The following is a 22379-nucleotide window of genomic DNA, read 5'->3' as shown; positions in this document are numbered from 1 at the left end:
CCCCCCCCCAACCCGCCAAAATGAAATTACCAATAAAAGATGAGAAGAATCTATTAAACTACATTGCATCATAAAAGCACTCAAAATTGAAATTCCCGCCATATCATAGATACAGGTGTATACTGGTACTCTCAGCAAAATCCCATCCCCATCCTTAATGCCACCAACCACTCAGCCAAATCTCAACTCCATACTAATCCGATGGTAAGGTGTAAGGGTAAAAAGCTCCAAAATACTAACTAATATATATATATATATATATAAAGAGGAGTGGTAAATCTGGATATATATATATATATATATATAAAGGAGTGGTAAATCTGTCCGATCCAGTCCGCTCCCAACCGATACCAATCCAGTACATACAACACTACCACGACAGCTGTGAGACTGATTTGTTCCTACAATTTGGCTACAGTTGTGTACTGATAATTCCTATTCAGGTGAGGATTCTCATGCTTCAAGCAGTGAAAAAAATCCTTTAAAAACAGTCATTTATATTCAGCAAGTAAAGAATATATTTTTCTACCAAGAAAAAAAAAAGAGTAAAGAATATATTTGGTTCATGGAGGCTTCTGTTCAACTTTTCTGTTTTCTTTCAATCTACAGTGCTTGGCATCACATCGTTCAATCTATCAAACCCAGATTGGCCATAAGTTTTGGAATGGTTTCCACTATTGATTCAACAAAACCACCCATCCGAAATCTTCTTCATGCTCTTCCATGAAAAAAAACTTCTTTTTTGGTGTCCCAATTTAAGCTTGGATTCAGAGTTTTGACATGATGGAGAGTATTTGAGTTTCATGAATTGAATCTTCTTGTTAAAATATGACTGATTTCACCCTTAGTCTGATTTGTTGTATTAACACCAGAAGGGGAAATAAAGTCTGGCTTCAAAATCAGCTCATACCTATTTAGTTGTCAATTAGAACGACCCTTTAATTTAATTAAATTCAACAAATTTAATTATCCTTCATCATCAGTGCTCTCAACAATAACTATGCTCCTTTTGCTCTTCAACTTCTTAGCTGATCTGTTTCCACTGCCCTCTTCATTTTCATTCAGTGGATCACTATTAGGTTCATCAGACCTTTTGGTCTTCACCTGCATAACCCTCTTTTTACTGTCTTCTTCATACAGTGAATCACCATCAAGCTGCTTAGACATTTTGGTCTTCAACTGCTGAGCTCCATTTCTACTAGCTTCTTCACATGGTGAATAAGAGATGGGCTGCTCTGACTCAATATATTCCTTAATTAGTTCAAGAATTCTACTCCCGTACTTCTCTGTTTTCAGCTTCCCAATTATCTTCTTCAACTGCAAGAAACAGGCATGTGCTTATTAGTGGACAAGAAATTCTGTAAACCTACATGACAGCACTTAATGGTTGAACTTCATGTGAATTTTTCATCATAGAACTATGATGGACTAAGATCCAGCATTCATAATCCAATTGGTACTTATTAGTTCAAATCTACTCTAGCCATCAGTTGTATGTGTGGATAGGAAATGCAGTGTTTCCATGGATACCTCTGACTACCATCATCACAAGAGGACATGAAGTGGGGGAAGGGCAAAAGAATTCAAGGGCCACCTAGTTGAAAAAGAATTGAATCCTACTGCCTCAAATCCTTTGTGATATAAGACCAAATGATCTGACTCATTAAATTCTTTCGATAAAAAAAATCTTGGTGTGGTTATCTCAATAAAAGAAAAAAAATACTTAAAAGAGTAAAAACACATTAGTCTTTTCGTTAAACAAATGTGAACAAAAAAAATGAGCAGTCATTCGCAAGATTCAAAGCAAAAAAACATTGAAACATATGCAAGAGGCAGCTTCCAACACAGAAAAGACAAAAGATAAGGCAGAAAGAGGGGCAAAAAATTTCAGTAGGACTTTAAAAAGTATAGTACATAACAAAAGAATAGTTTTTATTTTTAATTTCTATCTCCAAATAGAAAGAAGTCGGAGCCAACACCCTAAGTACCTGTTCAATCGCAGTTGGTCTTTGGGCGCTCAACATACTGATCTGTTGAGTGGACAAGACTGCATGAGGGAATATTCCCCCATGGACAGAAGAGAGTTCCTTCCGAAGGTCATCAAGCTTTACCTCTAAACCTGATGATGATAAACTGCATTTCGCTGATTTAGTGGTGCTAGTTTTACTTCTCTGTGCGCCAGAAATATCAAGCATAATTTTTTTCTTTCCTGTCTAACACAAAAGATGTGCTCATTGGCAGGCAATTCAACATGGACAAACAGGGTAGAGAAAATGCACAAACATATAGAGAAGTATTTAAATATGCAGAATATTTTAAGCAACTTTTTCCTAGTATAATTCCGCTTATTTTGATGCACCAATCAAAATGAAAATTACTCCAATTCAGAGATCTGCACCCATGGTGCAAAAGTTTAAAACTCTTCAATTCCTGGCTCACCAAACGGTCCATGAAATTGCATACAGAATCAGCATCCACAGCCTTCTATTATGCGAAGCCTTGAGTATAAGATGTCATGAAAAGTTTACCAGATCCACCTAAAAATACCCCCCTGCACTCCAAAACCAGTTTCCAGATTTCCACTGAAAATGGACAAGAATGAAGAACAAAATAGACATATGGAAGCACACAATCTCTGAAATTAAATGATTAGTAGTCAGAAGTTGGCACCAAGGATTAAAGTATCAGTATTGGTCGCCATATCAGTCGACTAAATTTAAGATACATATTGGAGGGTATCGAATCGTATCGGAGATATACGCTGAGATATGCTAAAGATCAAAGACTAAAGTATCGGTATCGGTCGCCGTATCAGTCCATTAAATTTAAGATACGTATCAGAGAGTATCGTATCGGTATCGGAGATACTTTAAACTTACGGTCAGAAGTCAGAACACTATCCTTCTATACATCCCAACTGGGGTTTTTGAGAAAATTAGAATGTGTCGTTGGCAGCAATATCTGAAGATTTCACAGTAAAAGCACCAGATCCTTCCAAACCCACAAATTCTTTTATCCCACTCAAATTGAGAATAATCAACTGCTTCAATAAGAGCTAGACATCCATAGTTGTTCGCAAGATCGGGGCCCAAGATTTCACCACTACTGCCATAGCTTCTAGTTTGCATCTATTTCAATAATAGAAGGAAACATAGTTTTCAGAGATTTTTCACTGCAGCAGATGTTATTCCAGAAAACTGGTTTTACTGCCATCTGCAATCCTAATAATAAATGCTTGCGAAGAGATTCAATTCTTTTAAATTCTACTCTCCATAATCATAATCGAATTCTTGATTCAAATCCATAACCTTTGTTCTTAAAATTTTCTTTACATAACTTTATTAGCATTTTGTAGTTTAGATTATCATCTTCCAGGTCTTACATGATTTAATGGTCTAAACACAAAAACAGACCTGAGCCTGCAGGATTTGATAATGTTTCAGAATATTCAAGATTCCAATTAAATCTGACTTATTTACTAATTTTTTTACTTCCAATAATATTCAATTTACAGCAGACATACATACATTCTTTATCTCTGATTACCAACCTGGTATTATTTGGTTCTCTCTCAGAAACCTGTTACTGACCAAGTAGCCATGAGAACTGTAAGAAATCATTTTACTTGACTAGTCTCAATTGTATTACTTGATTCAGGCTTTCTTGAAATTTGCACTGTGTTCAGGCAACATTTGATGCAATTAATTTCTCCACTGAGCCCTACTTGCCATTTCTTTCATACTCTGCCCTTCACTAAGAATTACCTCACAGAAGTATAAGAAAATCAAACCCAGACATTGTGCTTATTCAGGAATCAAAATTGCAGATATTTGATTCTAGATGGGCTGGAAGTGTATGGATGAATAGAAATATAAAAATGATCTGTCTTGCCATATTTTGGAGATTCACTGTCAAATGGAATAATTATTGTTAACGTGCACCATGAGAGGGAGGAGTCTTTGTTAGGTCGATAAAGTTAGTCTTAGAGTTGGTTTGTGATAAGTCTAGTTAAGTCATAGTTAAATTAGGATTATTAACTTTGGTTGTCATTTGACTCTAGGCTTCTAGGTTTAGGCCATGATTGGGTGAATTCTTAATCCTATCGTGGCCTAGGATCCCCTCTTTCTCTCTCTCTTTCTTGTGCAGTTCTCGTCCTCTTTTTCATAGATTCTGGTTTATTATATTTGATTTTGTCCGAAAGCCCCCAAACCAAGAACGGAAACGGAAGCCTTTTGACTCTCTCTCATATGGCTTGCCCTCGAGCCCTGGGTAGGTCAGCTGGGTCTTTCCCCATTGTTCTATTCCCGCACGAGAAAGACAAACGGAAGAGGTATGACCAGCACGCGGAGGATCCGTTGAGAGTGTTTGTTCTCTAGGTAGGGAACAGTACGATCTTTTCCCCTATTGAATTGAATCAATAAAAAAGGTCACTGCTACGGCCCCCTATTGTTTGATCCAATATTGACCAGGGACAAGCCCCGACTTCCATAGGTCCTTGGTTTTGACCTCCCATAGTGGTCCTTGCTTTGTTGAAAGGACATCAAAGCCATGAAGAAGAAGGGAAAAATCCCTAGTTGTGGAAACATAAAAACTAGGGTTTCTTGGTATAATGATTGATACTTCTGAACATATGAACTGATGGCTGTTCTTAGTCTCGGTAGAAACCAGAACAAATAATGGGAAGGGAATAAAAGAGATGGAGGGGAAGGAATGGGGATCCTTCGGCTCTGATACCAAGTTGATGGAGGGCCTTAGGGAAGAAAGGGAATATCAGAGTAGCAGGAGAGAAGGAAGGGAATCACATACTCAGTGCATAAATCATATCGATTCTCATTGAATAAATCACTCTCTCTTGTCCATCGGTTACAGCCAATATATAGAAAAGTAAAGACATGGAATTAGAAATTTAACTAAAATAGTAACTAGCCTAAACTAGGAAACAACCATAAAAGAAACCAATGCAAAGAAAAGAAATCCTAACTCCTACATTCAAATTTGGAAAATAGAAGACATGAAATACAAGACAAAATAAGCTACTAATTATTTCCAACCCTTGTTAGACCAAAACCCAAGGCTAGACCGGTTCTTCTTGGCTCTTAGTATCCAAAGCCGGTCATGTTGGTCCAACCAGCTAGTGCAGTCGTATCTGCATTAGGTGGTTAGGGACAAATTTGTTGAGAAGGCACATGGGAATAGGAGGGGGGCTAGGGAAGGGGGAAGGGGGAAGGGGGAAGGCGGAAGGGGGAAGAGAAGTAGGAGGAGGCTTCGTCTTTGATATCCTCAAGATTCAGAAGGGTGGATCCCTTCTGGGAGACTAGCTTTGGGATAAAATTTGTGTTGGTCCTGGCTTTGAGAGATCGATGGAAATAGATAGAGTTGGAGTTGCCCAACTCGAGCCATTTGATCTTGGATTTCTGGCAGAGGAAGCTTTCTTCCTAGATAAGAACGGCAATGAGATCAACGAAAGCAATCCTCTCTTCCTCAACAAGGGAGGGGCTGAGGGGATAAGTCCAAAGACTGGCTTGGGCGAGGCTCAACTCATCTTTACAATGGGAAACATTTGAGTTGATATTCCCCAAGGAGAGAGAGTTCCATCTTTTGAGAGCTCCTATGAAATTTCTCAACTTTTTGGCGGGGAGAGGGAAAAGAGTGGACAAGGATGTTCCATGCATCCCGAACAATAGGGAAGAAATCCTGGTGGAGGGTCCACATGTCGAAGAATTTGAAGGGCTTAGGGCCAAAGGAGATATGGTTCTGAATATGGAGAGATGGGGGAGTGATCAAAAATATCCGTGAGATCAAAGAAAGCATGGGGGGAAGGGAAGAAGTCAAGGCAGGCTTCATTAACCAAGACCCTATCCAGCTTGCAGGCAAATGCAAACAGGCCCAATCCGATGATTATTTTTGGTGAATTTGGATCCGGACCAGTGAAGGTCGTGCATACCAATGTGATCGATGCAAACGTTGAACAGGTTGACAAGAGTGTCTGATGACATTGAAATCACCTGCTACCCCGCAAGGGAGGGAGCCTATGGAGGGGGCAAAGGAGAGAAGATCAGTCTAAAGGGCTAGCCTATTAGGGGCTTGATTAAGAGCCTAGATGGCCAAGAGAAAGGAGGAAGAGCCAGAAAGGAAGGAGATGGAAAGGTGGATGGATTGGGAGGAGAAGCTAAGGGAATCACATTAAGAAGGAGAGGGTTCCAAAGAATCCAAATCCTCCCACTGGGACAGTGGGCATAATTAGAGAGGAAGACCAGGATGAGGCAATGGATGCGACTAAGCGAGGAGCATTGGCCTCAAAGACTTATGTTTCGAGGAGGCTGCAACAAGCAAAGCGGGATTCTCGGATACGAGATCGGATAGAAGGGTGTTTAGCTGAGGAGTTCAGACCTTGGACATTCCAGATAGTCCAAGGGGTCATAGGGAAGACGAGGATGGGGTGAGAACACTTAATAGAGGCAAAGGGGGCCGAGGAGTGACTAGGCCAGGGCTTAGACTTGGATCAACAATGGTATTCTTTAAGTGGGGAGGGAGAGGGGTAAAGTTTGGAGGAGGAAATAGGGCCCTTGGCTGAAGGCGGGGCCGAGGACGAAGGGGCCTAAGATTTTTAAGGATGGAGGAGCTAGTGGCAGGAGGGGGATGGGGAGGCCTCAAAGAGACAAAGAGGAGGGGGAAGAGCCAGCCGGGAATGGATATCGATAGGGAGGGCCAAGATGATAATGGCAACAGAGACCAAATTGAAAGCAGGCTAGGTGCTTGAGCTTACAGGGGTGTGCAAGGAGGTGGCATGTAGCAAGCCAGAATAGGTGTCTAGGCTTACAGGAATGAGCAAGGATGAGGGAATGAGCAAGCCAGGCTGGGTGCCTGGGCTTACAGGCGAGAGAGAGGGGGAGGCAAAGGTGGCCTCGGCAGCCCCAAAAATGTAGGTGTAGTATGTCCAAAATGGTATCAGGCTGGCCAGCCTAGGTGCCTGGGCTTACAAGAGTGTGCATTGAGGAGAGCATAGAGGTGGTATAAAGCTGGCCAAATTGGGTGTCTGGGCTTACAGGAGTGAGCACAGAGGAGCAGAATTGCTGGCCAAGCTGGGTGCTAGGGCTCACAGCAATGGGGGCAGCAGAGATGATGAAGTTGAGAGAACCAGCCGCATCCGAAGGAGTAGGGGCAAGGGCAATGCTGTGAGGATATTGCACAAGAAGCGCTTGTGTTGAGTGTGGACTAGAGAGACGTAGCAACACCTTACAAGGTGGGGAGGCAAGGCAAGAGCCAACCCAGGTAAGCGAGCCAAGGGAAGTCAAAGACAAGGGGGCCCGAGGGAGAGGCAGTGACAAGAGGATCAGGATGGTGGGCAAGAGGATAAAGGGGGAGGGGGCACGAGACATAGGTAGGGGAGGCGTCTAGGAGGGGAGCCAGGGATGGAGGAGGTAGAGAGACCAAGCGCCTCAACAACAAAAGACGAGTGAGGAAAAGGAGTTGAAGAGTTGGGAATAAGACTCTCGAGTTGATAGAGGGCCTGACAGGAGGAGGTGAGTTGGCTCAGCGAAAGTAATGGGTAAGCAAGGATCAGAGGAGGGAATGGGCATTTCAAAGCAGCCCAAGATGGGAATTGGAAAAGGGGGGAGGCCCAAAAGAGGGGATGGGCCAGAGCAAAAAGGAGTTGGGCCCATAAAAGGCAGCCCAGAAGAGGTTGAGGAGGTGTAGAAGGTTTGTGTAACATCAAAAGGGGGGGCAGACTGGGAAGGAAATGGTGGTACCGTGAGAAGGGTATGAACCAGAGGCGACAGGAAGGCTCGAGGTGACTCAGAGGTCAGCGCAGTCCAAAGAGGCAACAAAAGCATGGGGTTTTGCAACGTTGGTGTCGATGTGATCTGAAGGCTCATTCGACAGGCTATCTCCATCACTATCAGATCAAAGAGGGCCAGAAGGGTAAATATGTTATGTCCAGTAGTAAGAGACTGATGGTCTATGGAGTCAGCCGATTTGGGTCTAGCAGAGGGGGAAACTCTTTCCCGAGACGTCAATATGGGCATATGGCTCCTTTTCCGATGATGACGGCGAAGCCTTCTTCCCCGGGGGAGAGGGGAGTGAGAACTAATAGCAACAACATCGAAGTGGGCTAGAGGATTAGGCAAGGGCGAGGAGTTCAGAGGGGCTCTTTCACTAATAGGGCGATCCAGGAGCGCCTTCAATGAGGGTATGCAGAGAGGTCTTCTCGTCAAATTAAAGGGGGATAACCTTCCCTTTGGAGCAATTCTTTTGAGGATGCCAAAAATTTTGTATGAGAGACACTGAAGCAGAATCCATTCATACTCCAACAATTGCTCGAAGGTGAATCCCTCATCATCCATGATGGACACAGAGGGAAGGGGGTTCTCGACCGTAGCTTCCATGCAGATTCTGATGAAGGTGAGACAGTCTATGGTTTTAGTTTGTTGATTAGAGAACAAAGGCTTGCCAATAAGGGAGCCTACTATGCTGAGACCATTGGGACACCAGAATTGCAGAGGCAGATATGGGAGGGCACACCAGATGGAGATGCGCTAAAAATCCACTTTGGCCAGCGAAGTGTAGTTGTCCCATCATCTGAGGAAAATGGGCTTCCTCCCAACTTGCCAAGGACAAGCTTCAAGAGCTATGATCTTGTCCAACTCATCCGAGAAGTTAAAAAACAACAAGCCATTGTCAAGGAGGAACGTAAACACAGAGCCTCGAATTCTCTATTGCTTTATAAGGGAGGCCTTCACAATGTGGAAAGGAGGCGAGCACAAAGGAAATTTCCCACTACACTATTGCGCCATTTGAGAGCTTCAGCCTCGAGCAAAACCGTCAGACAAAGGCCCACAAGTTTGCCAAGGTAGGAGGAAGGTGGGACCAAAAAATGGGGGTGACCTGCAACGGGAAGAGGGGGAGAAGGGGCGGGGGAGGAAGGAGAAGGTAGGTTGGAGGGAGCCGTTGAGACAGCAGAAGACCAAGATTTAGGCGCTGAAGGAGCAGAGAGGGGAAGAGGAGAAGAGGTAGTCAGAAAGGGATCAAGTGGAGAGGGAGAACCGATAGCAGGTTCCGTCGGGGGGACGTCGGACATGGAGGGCTAGGAAGGGCTCCGAGCTTCTCTGATCATGGGGATATTGATAGAGAGCATTTTCTACGTTTTATCTTTAATTTCGGCTACAAGAGGAATTTGGTGTCCCCTCGGGCTTGGTTTGACAGTTTCTAGAAAGCCACGCAAAGTTTGGTACAAACAAAGTCATGCTAATCACACCTTGTTTAATAAACGGAAGGAGGATAAGGTTATTGCTCTAATAGTCTATGCTGATGACAGTCATAATTGGCAATGATGAAACAAAATTCACTGTATCGAAGACTCACTTGGGAGCAGAATTTGAAACCAAGGATCTAGGACCATTCTGAGGTAACATGGACCAATAAGGGTATCTTCATTTCCCAAAGAAAGTATGTTCTATACCTTTTTAGGGAAACCGGGATGCTTGGATGCAAGCCTATAGATTCACCGATTGAATTTAATCATCAACTAAACAATCAGGGAGGTGATCTAGTGGATAAGGAATAATATCAGCGCGTTGTAGGAAGGTTGATATACCTCTCTCATACCATACCTGATGTTACCTATGTTGTGGGAGTTGTAAGCCGGTTTCTACATGACCCAAAGACAGCTCATCTCGAGGTAGTATATCAATTCTAAGGTAATTAAAATTGGATCAAGGAAAAAAAATATTATTCTCAACAATAGTAATCTAAAGTTGGAATCATTTACTGATGCTGATTGGGCAGGCTTTGTTGATGATCGTTGCTCAACCTCAGGATATTGCACATTTCCTTGGAGGTAATCTGGTTACATGGTGAAGTAAGAAGCAGCCTGTCATTTTCAAATCGAGTGCAGAAGCCAAGTACAGAGCAATGGCACAAGGTGTCTATGAACTCATCTGGCTCAAAGTATTATTCTTTGACTTGGGGATAACTCATGAGGAACCTGTCTTTACTGTGACAATAAGGCAACAATTAATATAGCCCACAATCTAGTTCAACACGATAGGACCAAGCACAAATTGATAGACACTTCAGCAAAGAGAAACTTAAGCAAGGCTTGATTAGCATTCCTTTTTTCACCTCAAAAGACCAACTATCTGATGTATTCACTAAGGGACTGACGTCTAAGTCGTTCCATCCTGCTGTATCCCAGTTGGGCATGAAGGACATCTATGCACCAAGTTGAGGGGGAATGTTAATATGTCTAGATTCATTATAGTTTCTAGGTTCATTATGCACATGTTTCTGATGCTAGATAAGTATTGAGTCATCCTTAATTAGCATTCCTTATTTGTAATCACTCTCCATCTATAAATAAAGTAGTGGCCTCTACCATTCGATAAGCCAAAATAATTCTCTGGCATCTTTCTTCTCAACTCTTCCTCTTCTTCTCCACCCTGCATTCTCTTCCTTTGTGTTCTTCCTCTACCCTACTTTCATTCTTCTTCTCCGTCTTTGTCTTCTGCTTCCTCTTCCTTGTTTTTTCTCTTCTTTTTCTAATTGTCCATTGAGCAAGGCACGCCTAGGCATATAACGACCAAATCTCTGGAGCATCCGTTAGCGCTTTGCTGCCTAGGCAATGCCTTATCCTAGATGTTACTTATAGCCAATAGCACTTTGGGCTACCAATAAAGACTTCCAACAATTACATCTGCACATGTGAAAATAAAAATCGTGAAAAGTATATTTTTCCAGTGTTAAAATTAAAAAGAAATCTGATCTCAAAAGTTGATTCCTTCTTGATAAACAAACACAGTTCATAAATTTAATACTAATCAGCCATCATCAGTAACTGAATTTGCATCATCCTTGAGAGTAAAGCTTCCTTACCTTGCAATATTTGCTTACAAAGTGGTCCAGGTGTTACATAAGCATTTGTAGCATAAGCTGTGTGCTGATATTCTTCTTCCTAAAGGAAAAGAGAGAAAATTTTATATCAATCCACAACAGGATGGAGAATAGAATTCTGAAAGATAAATAAGACATGAGAGAACCAAATAAAAGAGTTGGTTGGGGTCCTAAGGTTTCCTATCTCACTTTGTATCTCCATCAGGTTACTCCGAACATAATCAGAGAAGACCTACCCAAGCACCACCTTGTGATCATAAAGGTAAATATCCCATAAAATCACAGGAAATAGTACAAGAAAGAACAAAACTGAAAAAGAAATAACAAAGGTGAAAAGACAAGCACAGTAGGGGTGGGGGGTCCTTCTAAACCAGGGATGCATTAAGCCCAACTAGACAAACAAGTTCGGGTAGCACAACTCAAGGTCAGGTGGAACGATGAGAACAGCAGCCACTGGCAGTTACTCACCAAAACTGCAAAGGGATGGTGCGTACACAAAATGGCGGCTGTTCTTCTTGTTGATCATTATTCTGTAACCCTTATATGCAGGCGGGTTAACAACCAAAAAATGATAGTGTAACGCAAGCGCTTTTTTCCCCCCCTTTGTTTATGTCTTTTTATTGGGGCCCTTTGATCTTAAAGGGCCAAAGCCTACAGGGGAGAGCACTTAGACAATTCACTTTTTTTATAGGGAAGTCTGCTGAGAGGAATTCCTCAGGGCGTATTACGGTTTTTCATCCGAGGGGTGGATCGAAGCGATTGCCCCCCCTTTGTTTATGTCTTTTTATTGGGGCCCTTTGATCTTAAAGGGCCAAAGCCTACAGGGGAGAGCACTTAGACAATTCACTTTTTTTATAGGGAAGTCTGCTGAGAGGAATTCCTCAGGGCGTATTACGGTTTTTCATCCGAGGGGGTGGATCGAAGCGATTGCAGCGAAGAATTGATCTGAAACGAAGCACTTTGTTTATGACCATTGAAGAAAGAATAGAAGATGACCCTAAACGTTCTTCTCGGATAGCGAGACTACAAATCTAATCATCCATGCAAACTGGCTTGTGGTTACTTGGTTACTTACAAAATAAGCAACAGAAAAGTTAAGCCCGCGATCCCTGACCTAATACCTGCAAGAACCTACGGAGAACCCTAAGAGTGACGCCGCCTGGAGCAGCTTGGCTTCACTCCCCCCTCTCCCTCCTTTCTCTTCTTCTCTTGTTCTCTCCCTCTCCCTCTCATCCTCTGCTTCTTCTTCACCTTTTCTCTGAACCTTCTTCTTCGGTCTCCCATGTTCGAGAGGTCATGATCCACCCTAGCTGCCTCCCCATTCTTTCCACTCCCGTCTCGATCCTGATCTAGTGATGGTCTTGCTGGGATCCTCCTGATCCTCCCTGAATAGTTGGCTCCTTCTTCCGCCGGCATTCACTGGGCTGGCCACTGCTCTTTCGAGTTGCTGCTTTGATCGGGTATTGCTTTGTTGCCGTCCATCCACTGCTCTGACCTGCACCTGGAGTGGTTCGTTGGCTCCTCTCCCCCCTTCTGTCTACGATGGTTGGACTTGTAGCTGCTCTTCTCCCCCTGCTCCCGAATGGATCTTTGGCTCCTCTCCCCCCTCTGCCGACGGTCGTTGGGCCTGCACTGATAGAGTGTGCTTTTGAGCCGAGCTGGCAGATCGAACGTTTCTCACGTTTCCTTAATTGAATCGTTTGTCTCGGTGGATTTGGCAAGCTCTTTACATGGCTTCAACCCACAAGGTTGCCATTATGCTTGGCCAACACCACCTCGCCATTACCCTCCGAAAGGCCGTGCCCCCTTATGGCTGTCTCTTCCGCTAGGCCAGCTTCTCTCTTGGCCGTGGCCCTCAGCAAGGCCCGCACCTTGCCGCTGTGCCTGTCTTTCTATCGGAACTCTGATTCACATCTTGACGGCTGGAAGTTGTAGTGATGAGATCTGGTGGTAGGGTTTGGTGGAACCCTACTTCCATTTTCCCTTGTTTGCCCTTCCTCCTTTGGGCTTCTGGATTCTTGTTCAGCCCATGTGGGCTTTTGAATTTTAAGTTGTTGGGCTTCTGGCTCCTGTATTTGCCCATGTGGGCTTTAGCTATATTAGACATGACACAAATGACGTCTTCCACTTCTCAAGCCCATTGGGCCTTGATGGCTGTCTTTTATGGACTTTTGTTTCCATTATAGGGCTTGTAATCTCCCTTAGGGGTTATATTTTCCCTACCCCTCTTTTAATGCATATATTAATCACCCAAAAAAAAAGCAATAGAAAAGTGGCAAACAAAAGATCGGACCAAAACTGCACTTGTCCCAAACCTAAACATAAACACAGGAAATTTGCTATATGGTGATGGCTACCAGTACTTAGGATCTTATGGATTTCCTTCTAGTTAGTTCTAACAGACAACAGCACGAAAACTGCTGCACAGACAAAACTAAGCTAAGAACTCGCAACTTGTCTTACTAAACTCCCAAGTCCCTTGCTGGTTTTAAAGGAATTGGTACAAAAGACTGCAAATATGACATGTTACACTAAGAAGAGAATAAAAATTTTCCTTGACAAGAATTACCACACGTTCATTAGCTCTGAGAAATAAGACATGGATTTTCTACTGCCTCTCTCTCTCTCTCTCTCTCTCGGTTTCCTTTCCCTTGCGCCTCACCTTTTTATCTTAGAGGGGTTCTCTCCCTCACCTCTTTTGGTTCCCTCAGGGTTTTCCCCTCAGTGGTGAATCTCTTCCCACTAGAGGCCTTCTCCTTTTTTGGAACCCAAACTTTTACTCAGATCCATTTGACGAACTAGATCTGGATGATTGAAGAATTAGAATATAAAGATTGAAAGAGAACAAGGGATAAAGGATGAAAGGAGAAGAGAAAGAGGAAGAAGAAAAATAGAAGAGATGCTGGTAGAATGTTGAGAGTAGAGAAAAGATTATCTACCACATATTATTACTTCACTAACAAGATGTAAGGTGTTACATAACAATAAGAGAGGAGAATATGATGAACTTGTTCCTGAAGTACCCTTATTACATAAACTCTAACACTCCCCCTCAAGATGGAGAAAAATAATCATGCATTCCTAGGCCCTAGCTTGCATACAAGGGTACTAAACTAGTGACAGATGAGCCCTTTGGTGAAGATGTTTGCCAACTGATCATTTGTCTTCACAAAAGGAGTGCAAATGTAACCAGAATCTATCTTCTCCTTGATGAAGTGTTGGCCCACTTCAATGTGCTTTGTCTTGTCATGATGCACCAAATTGTGACCAATGCTTATAGCTTCCTTTTTGTCATAGTAGAACCGCATAGGCCCTTCAATGTCAAAGCCCAACTCCTAAACTAACCGTCCCAACTATATAAATTCACAAACTACATGAGTCACTGCCCTAAATTCTACCTTTGCACTTGACCTAGCCACAACAAGCTGTTTTTTTCTCCTTCATGTGACCAAATTGCCACCGACAAATATGAATACTGATGTAGACCATTTGTCAAAGATGAATCCAGTCCAATCAGCATCCGTGTAGTCTTCTATTCTAAAGTGGATGTTCTTGGCATACAATAGTCCTTTCCCTAGAGAGGACTTCAAGTATCTGAGGATGCGGTATACAACACCCAAGTGCCCACTGTTGGGAGCACGCATAAACTGGCTCACCACTCCTACTGCATAAGTAATATTTGGGCGAGTCAAAGACAGATAGATAAGCTTCCCCACTAGTCTCTGGTATTTTCCTGCATCAAGGGAATGACCACTATCTTCTCCTAATCTATGATAATGTTCAATAAGACAATTTGTAGGTTTGCAGCCCAACATTCCTGTTTCTTTCAACAGGTCCAGCACAAACTTTCGTTGACATATGTTTATCCCCTTCTTAGAACTTGATACTTTAATTCCCAAGAAATACTTCAAGTGTCCAAGGTCTTTGATTTCAATCTATTTGGCCAATTAGGTCTTTAGCCTAACTATCTCAACTCTATCTTCGGTCACTCCATTCTCATCAACATAGACAATTAGCGTTGTAATAGTACCATTACCTCATCGGTAAATAAGAAGTGGTCTGCTTGACTCTGGGAATACCCATTCTTTAGAATAACTTACCTAAACGTCTCAAACCAAGCATTTGGGGACTGTTTGAGACCAGACAAAGCCTTCTTGAGAAGACACACCTTCCCTTTATCTGAAAGAAACTTGAAGCCAGGTGGAGGTTGCATGTACACTTCCTCCTAGTCAGTATAGAGGAAGGCATTCTTCAAATCTAGCTGATATAGATGCCAATCTTTATTTGTGCCAAAGATAGGATAACCTTTATAGAATTATGCTTAGCCACAGGAGCAAATGTCTCCTGATAGTCAATTCCGTATACTTGACTGTACCCTTTGGCCAACAATCTTTCCTCGAATCTCTCAATAGCACCATTTGATTGGTACCTGATTGTGTAAACCCATCTACATCCAATAGGAACTCTCCCCCTCGAGAGATCAACCAATTTCTAGGTATAGTTCTTCTCAAAGAGCCATCATTTCTTCAGACATGGCTTGCTCCCACTTTAGGTCTAACATGGCCTCAGTGATATTCTTGGGGATGGAAACAGAGGAGAGGGAAACTGTAAAAGCAACACTTGGAGAGTACCATAGGAAAGAAACCAGGCTATAGGATTAGTACAAATTCTCTTTCCCTTTCTACTAGTAATTGTAAGGTCTAACTCAGAAGGGAGAGGAGGAATGTTACCTGACTAAGGAAGGTGAATCTCATAATTTGGATGCAAAGAGGACTCTTGGTAGGTCTTTTTTTCCCTTTCTCTTGTACACAAGTAACTCTTTCTCCTTACCAGAACCATCACCCGAATGATCACAAGTATTAACAACGTACATCTCTTTGCGTTTCCCAACGTCAACCATAAAAGGAGAAATACGCAAGGGAGGAAGAAATGGAATGACATCAGTAGCCTTTTCACTTCCATTAGTCTCCCCCTGAAGAGGATGCAGATGGGAAGCAAAGAAAGGCACAGACTTAAAGAATGTCACATCTTTTGAGAGAAGCTGCCTTTAGGAAGAAGGTGGCCTTGTAGCCTTTGGTAGTGGAAGAATACCCAAGGAAGAGGCATTTGAAGGCCTTAGGATCAAGTTTGGTGCGAGAGGATTTATTGATATGCACATAATAAGCACAACCAAACACCCTAGGAGGGAGAGAAAAAGCAGAAGCCTAAGGATATAAGAATTGAAAAGGACTTTTTGAACCAAGGAGTTTGGTGGGCATGCGGTTAATGAGTAAAGCCATATAAGAACAACCTGAACCAAAAGGTTATAGGAACATTCATGCCAAAGAAGAGGCTTTGACCAACTTCTAACGAATGTCAGTTTTTCCTCTGAGCTACCCCATTCTGTTGGGGTGTATCAACACAAGCAAGCTGATGGATAATACCATTATCAGTGAAAAAGTCATAAAGGCCACTATACATGTACTCCCCCCCTTCATCAGACCGAATAATTTTTAATAAAGGTTTTGAACTGGGTATAAACCATCTGATAAAAGTTTTTAAAGGCATCATGAACATCACTCTTATTCATAAGAACAGTCCAAGCACTACGAGAAAACTCAGAAAATGAAACTCAGTAATGATGGCCAAACAAGGAGGTGGTAGGACAAGGTCCCCAAAATCAGTATACACAATATGAAAGGGAATAGCAGATCTATTACCATGACAAGGATAAGACGAACACCAATGTTTCGAAAACGTAATTGTTTCACAATAAAATAAATGAGGTAATTGTTTCCTTATAACAACAAAAGAAGGATGTCCCAAATGTTGATGCCAAAGCATCATAGAGTCCACAAAACTACTATCACTATGGCCACATGCATAAGACTGTGGTACAGTCAAAAAGATAATTACGGCTCAAGGCGGTAGAGTTTGCTCTCTGCAAGTTTATTGCCAATAATCCTCTTTGCCACCAAATCCTGAAGAAGACAATAATAAGGAAAAAAATGTAATACAAATTCAAGGATTTAGTTAAAGTGCTTATAGACAAGATTCAGGGTAAGGTTGGGAACATGAAGAATGAAATTAAGTGGAATGGAAGAGGTAATGAGAATACTTCATTTACTAGGCATAGAGGAGAGGGTACCATCAGCCACCCGAACCTTATCCTTACCAGAACAAATAGAGTAAGAATCATAATAGTGGGACGTACCCGTCATATGGTTAATGGCACCATAGTTAGTGAACCACGATGGAGCTGTGGAAGGTGCGGGGTGGAGACATGCATAGCGGAAGCTGAAGCATCTAGAACGATTTGTGAGGTAGATGGGTGATTGAGCTAAGACATAAGTCTACGAAGGAAATATCATCCCTAGAGAGTGAGCTAGTATCTGCCTGTGGGTGTCCCTGAGAATCAATCTCTGACGTTATAGTATGCATGGTTCAAGATCACGACGAGATCTCGCTAATATTTCGTTTTTTCAAAAAGGCGAGACGAGATGAATGGCGAGATACAAATTGTACAAGAACTAGACCGAAATCTCGAGATCTCGCCAGATCTTGCCAAATCTCGCTAAATCTCACCAATATCTGGCCTCTCTACTTTTTTGAATAAAACACACCAAGGAGCAAGGATTTTGGTGCTTTTGCTTGACGATCTCCAGTCCTACACTCATTGAAGCTTAAAGAGTAGAGAATATTACCTCCTCATCCACATTTGGAGTTACTTTTCCTATATATGATGTCTTTTAAATTCTTATGATTATGTTGTGTCGTGTTTATTGTGGAATAGAGCATACTAGCCTAAGGTCCGAAGAGTTGGAGACTACTTACATAGGGTACGACGTCAAAGTACAATTTTAGGTTTGATTTTAAAAAACTGATGTTTCCATTGTGTTTAAAAGGCCAAAAATAGGGTAATACCAACTTTCAAGGGGCCAAAACACTACTTACATAGGGTACATTATCAAAGTACCATTTTGAGTTTGTTTTTTACAAAATTGATGCTTCCATTGTGTTTAGAATAGCTAAAATAGGGTATACACAGTTTCAGGGCCTACAAAGGCCATATGCCCACGGAGATCAACCAGTGAGATGACCGCCCAAAAAATACAAAAAATACAAGATCTCGACAAGATCTTGCCAGATCTCATTTTTTTGGGATAACGAGATTGCTGACGAGATCGAGTTTTAAAACCTTGGTAGCATGGGTTGTAGATCCTCCTCTGTGGCCACCACCTATGCCAGTATTTCCACCACGTGTGACAAAAGGACTACCATAAAGTATTCAACACCTCTCTCAAGTGTGCCTAGGTTTGCCACAATGATCACTCTGGAGTCTATCTCTGTCAAATCCATAGAATAGTCCTTGGCCCCTGGCCCTCTGCCGCCACCCCGCCATTCTTTGTGGGTAGTGGAAGAAAGAGCAGATCGCTCAAGTGAAGGAGTAGAATCCATGGCACCTCTCCAAGTTTCCTTACTCTACAGATAGCTATACACATCATTAAGGGATGGAAGAGGTGACTGGCATAAGATTTGTATCCAGATGGGCTCATACTCCGTGTTCAAACCACCAAGCAAGATAAAAGCACCCTCCTTTTCAAGCGTTCAGTAAACCTTAGCTTCATCTTCGGGATTAAAAAGTTGAAGGTCCCTACAATGATCATACTCTTCTTAGAAACCAATAACACTATTATAATACTCATAAATTGTCATTTTCCCTCGCTTCAGTGTAATGACTTTCGGGAAGATCTTATAAACCATAGAAGAGTCATCCACTCTATCAGAAGTCCTGGAAACACTATCTTAAATATCCTTCGCAGTCTCATTTCTCATAAATCTCCTCCCAATCTCAGGTTTTATAGAGAAGATCAGCTAAGTCATAACAATGGAGTTCTCAATCTCCCATTTTGAATACATTGGGCTATTAAGATTTAGTGCTCGAATAATACCTATAATATACCCTATCTTTCCCTTACTCTGCATGGAAAACTACACAGAATGTGCCCAGTCCAAGTAATTTGTATTATCAACTTTATAATGGAAATCTAGGTATTTGGGTTCTCAAAGGCCATCTGAGTAGGAGGGGTAGTGGGGCACTACTTGAAGCATTTGCTGGAAATTCTGCAGTTGCACTGAGCTAAGACGTGATGTGGAAGCGCACTAAAAAAGTAGGGATAACACCCAAAGCCAAGTGGGGAGCAAACTCTACCCAAATAATTTGTTCCCGAACTTATAAGAAACATTCCAACAAGCAAACCAAGCATATAAATCAAAGAAATTCACCATAACCACATTCTTCAATGTGTAGCATCACAACATAAGGGCCGAAGAGGCTCAAACATCATAGCTTACAAACACATGGCATTCGGAAGCATCACTTACAAAAAAAAAAAAAAAAGACCCAAAACAGAGCTATTGGCACCATATAATCCAAGGGAAAAAGAGTTGTGGACAACTTGAGGGAGCACAATGCAAGGCCAAGAGTGGGTAATAATACACCCTAGGGCGATCCCAAGAGGCTTGGTTCCAGCTCCAAAATTGGCCAGATGAGAGAGAGAGAAAAAAAAAACAAAGGCTAGCGGTAATGCTGCCTAGGTCTGGGTTTGCTTGATGCAAGCTCCAAGTGCCTCTCTTTTAAAAGGAAAACTACCTGAGTGTTTCCGGGCATCCTTTCGTGCCTACCTCATAATTTCTTCAATCCTTTCACATAGAATGTTACACCCGTGCCCTAATCTGGTTAAATTTGAATTTTTGTGGTAGGTCTCATGCCTGATGTCATCAGCAGCAACACCTTTTGAATCACGGCAATTTATTGTCGTAAGGGATGACCCTACTTGCCCATGCATTTCTTGCCTGTCACACTGGAGGGGATTCAAACCTTCCAACCCTAAGTGGTAAGTGACCTAGTACCTCCCCACTTAAGTCCCCGCATAGTGCAAATTGCCGAGAAGACCTTGTACACATCCTAGGGAAACCCCCTACTACATGACCAAAGGTGGACAGAAGGATATCAAAGTACAACACTGAAATGGCCACCAGAAATAGACCCTGAATCCAGTGACCTCAATTCGGTAGCACTTGCTGTGCTGAAATGGCTTCGATGCACGTGGGTCCTACTACTCGCATAGTGGCCAGCTCTGACTAACCTCCCACACTACTTTGCACCCTTCCCCATGACTCGTACACTATATAAGTCTAAGGAGGTGGGCCCACATCTCCCGATCGGTGACTTAGCCCTTTGATCTCTAAATATCCTTACTACAAGCTTAGCCCATTTATCTCTAAACATCCTTCCACTGAAGCTTGCAAGGAACTGCTGAAAAATATTTGCATTTTTTTATTTTTATATTGTTTAAGCACCATGATACTATTTTGGTTTCCATGTATCTATGGTGATGGTTTACATTTTTTTCCTTTAATTTCACATTAAATTATATGAAAAGCAATTAGAGAATAGAGCTTCCAAGAATCTATTCGCAACCTATTCCACATTTTATCCCATGGTCCTTTCATTTATTTACTTCTTTTTTCGTCATACTCTTTCTACCTCTTATTTATAATTTCTTCTTTTCCTTCATTTTGTGCAGTACTACACTATGACAACCATGGTTTAAGAACTCGGCAAGAGCTCACTAGTATTTCGCTATTTGAAATGACGAGACGAGACGCGATGAGAGGCAATATATAAAATGTACAATATCTCGGTCGAGATCTCAGTGAATCACTCGGTCTCGACTCGACTCGACCCGAGACCAAATCACATGGGATATATACATAATTTCGACCCTCAACTCAACCCTACTCGACATAACTCGACATCTCTCGCCTATCTCACCCTGATGTTAAGAAAACATGAGCTTTTGGTTGTTTTTATTGCCAAGTTTCTCCTCTATAATGTAGATAAACAACTTCAACACTTAGATATTAGAGATTATCACTTCATCATCAACTTTTGGAGATCCTTTCCTTCTCAAGAATAGTTTTAGATAAAAACTTCACAAAACCATTTTTTTCATAGAAACATGGTCAATAGTTGTTTGCTTTTATTATGGAATAGCCTAGGGTGAAGGGTCCGAAGACTACTTGCATAGGGTACAAAATCAAAGTACTATTTTGGGTTTGATTTAAAAAAAAAAAAAAACTGATGTCTCCACTGTGTTTAGAAGGCCTAAAATAGGGTAAACGTGCAACCACTAATCCTCAAATCCTGCTGGCCCTCCAGCAAAAGATTTCTCCCCTTAAGCAAAGAATGGATCTAGGTTGATATGACATTTGGTGGATCCCCCATTACGACACTGTGGGCAAGCTCGCCTTCTGCGCAACCATTAACCACCTTTGAATGGAGCAAAACCTCCGTAGATGGACTTCCAACTCCCGTTCTTTCCATAAGATTTGGAACCCCATCTACTTCAATGTGAGCTCCAAGCTTGGCTGCCTCCGTCATCGTCCTGTTAATGACACCCCTAGGAACAAGCTCATTGTTGTCTCCTGGGGTCCCCTCCTTTCCAGCATCTCCCCCCTAGGCCCATTTTGATGTATCCCCCCTCATAGATCTTATAGTCTGGCCTTGTGCCTGGTTTTCATTTGGTTCGTTTTTGCCATGTATCTTCCCCTTGCATATTCTTCCCCTCCTTGGTAATGAATTTATTTATTTATCCAAAAAAAAAGGGTAAATGACAAGTTTCAGGGGCTACAAAGACCTTATGGCCACGAAGACCAATCACCTAGTCCACTGGGAAAAAAATACAAGATCTCAACAAGATCTCTCTATTTTTGTTTAGCGAGGCTAGAGGCAAGATCAAAATCTTTTCTGTCCTAGTGTAACCAAAGTTACACACCATATACTCTGTCTTCCTTTTACTTATCTTAAAACCTTTTATTTCAAAGTTAATCCCCAACTCCAACTTTGCGCGTTAATCCCTTCTTTTGTCTCATCCACCAAAACAATATCATTCATAGTTGTCAAGGTGATAAGGAGACCCAAGGCGGTGGAGGGTGCCTAAGCGCTTAGGCAAGCAAGGTACTAAAGTGTTATCTTTTATTTTCCTTCTTTTCTAACATTATTTAGTATGCTAAATATACCTTATACCATCAAAAATCAACATTTAGCCACCTCAAGTCATCAAAGATCAACATTAAGCCATATCAAGTCATCAAAATCCTAATGGACTCACATTAAAATTCTCTCCTAATTGTTTTGTTCTTTGATAATGGAGTTACAGATCAGTGGAGATGAAACATGCAGTTTTATGCTAAATGTTAACAAAGCAAAGGAGACAAAAGATTTGTTATATTCCGCATTGTGAGTTTGTAACAAATTAGAACCGATAGGGGAATGAAGCCACCTTCTTGACCTCCGGCATATGGCCGATACTATGGCCGGGGTGCCCCCCTTGCCAGGAAACTCTTCCCCCACCATCCCTACTAATTCCTCTTCCCCCCTCCCGTCTCCTTCCCCCTTCCTCCCCCCTCCTCCTTTGGGAGTTCCATGAAACTCTCACTTCAAG

General features: G+C 42.1%; 1 protein-coding gene across 1 annotated transcript in view; it reads right to left on the bottom strand.

The window, feature by feature from the left end:
• Positions 1 to 646: 646 nt before the first annotated feature.
• The window catches only part of LOC122064788 (ATP-dependent DNA helicase Q-like 2), a gene marked incomplete at its 5' end in the record, with an annotated part of 99771 nt that continues 78038 nt past the window's right edge, over positions 647 to 22379 (bottom strand). The window contains 3 exon segments of the mRNA XM_042628538.1: positions 647 to 1317; positions 1989 to 2209; positions 10873 to 10951. Of these exon segments, the coding sequence (XP_042484472.1) occupies positions 967 to 1317; positions 1989 to 2209; positions 10873 to 10951 (651 nt within the window).

The sequence above is a fragment of the Macadamia integrifolia genome, unplaced genomic scaffold (assembly GCF_013358625.1).
Source record: "Macadamia integrifolia cultivar HAES 741 unplaced genomic scaffold, SCU_Mint_v3 scaffold1764, whole genome shotgun sequence".
Taxonomy (NCBI): Eukaryota; Viridiplantae; Streptophyta; class Magnoliopsida; order Proteales; family Proteaceae; genus Macadamia; species Macadamia integrifolia.
The sequence above is the reverse complement of the archived record's forward strand: the minus strand, read 5'-3'. Positions and strand labels throughout refer to the sequence as shown.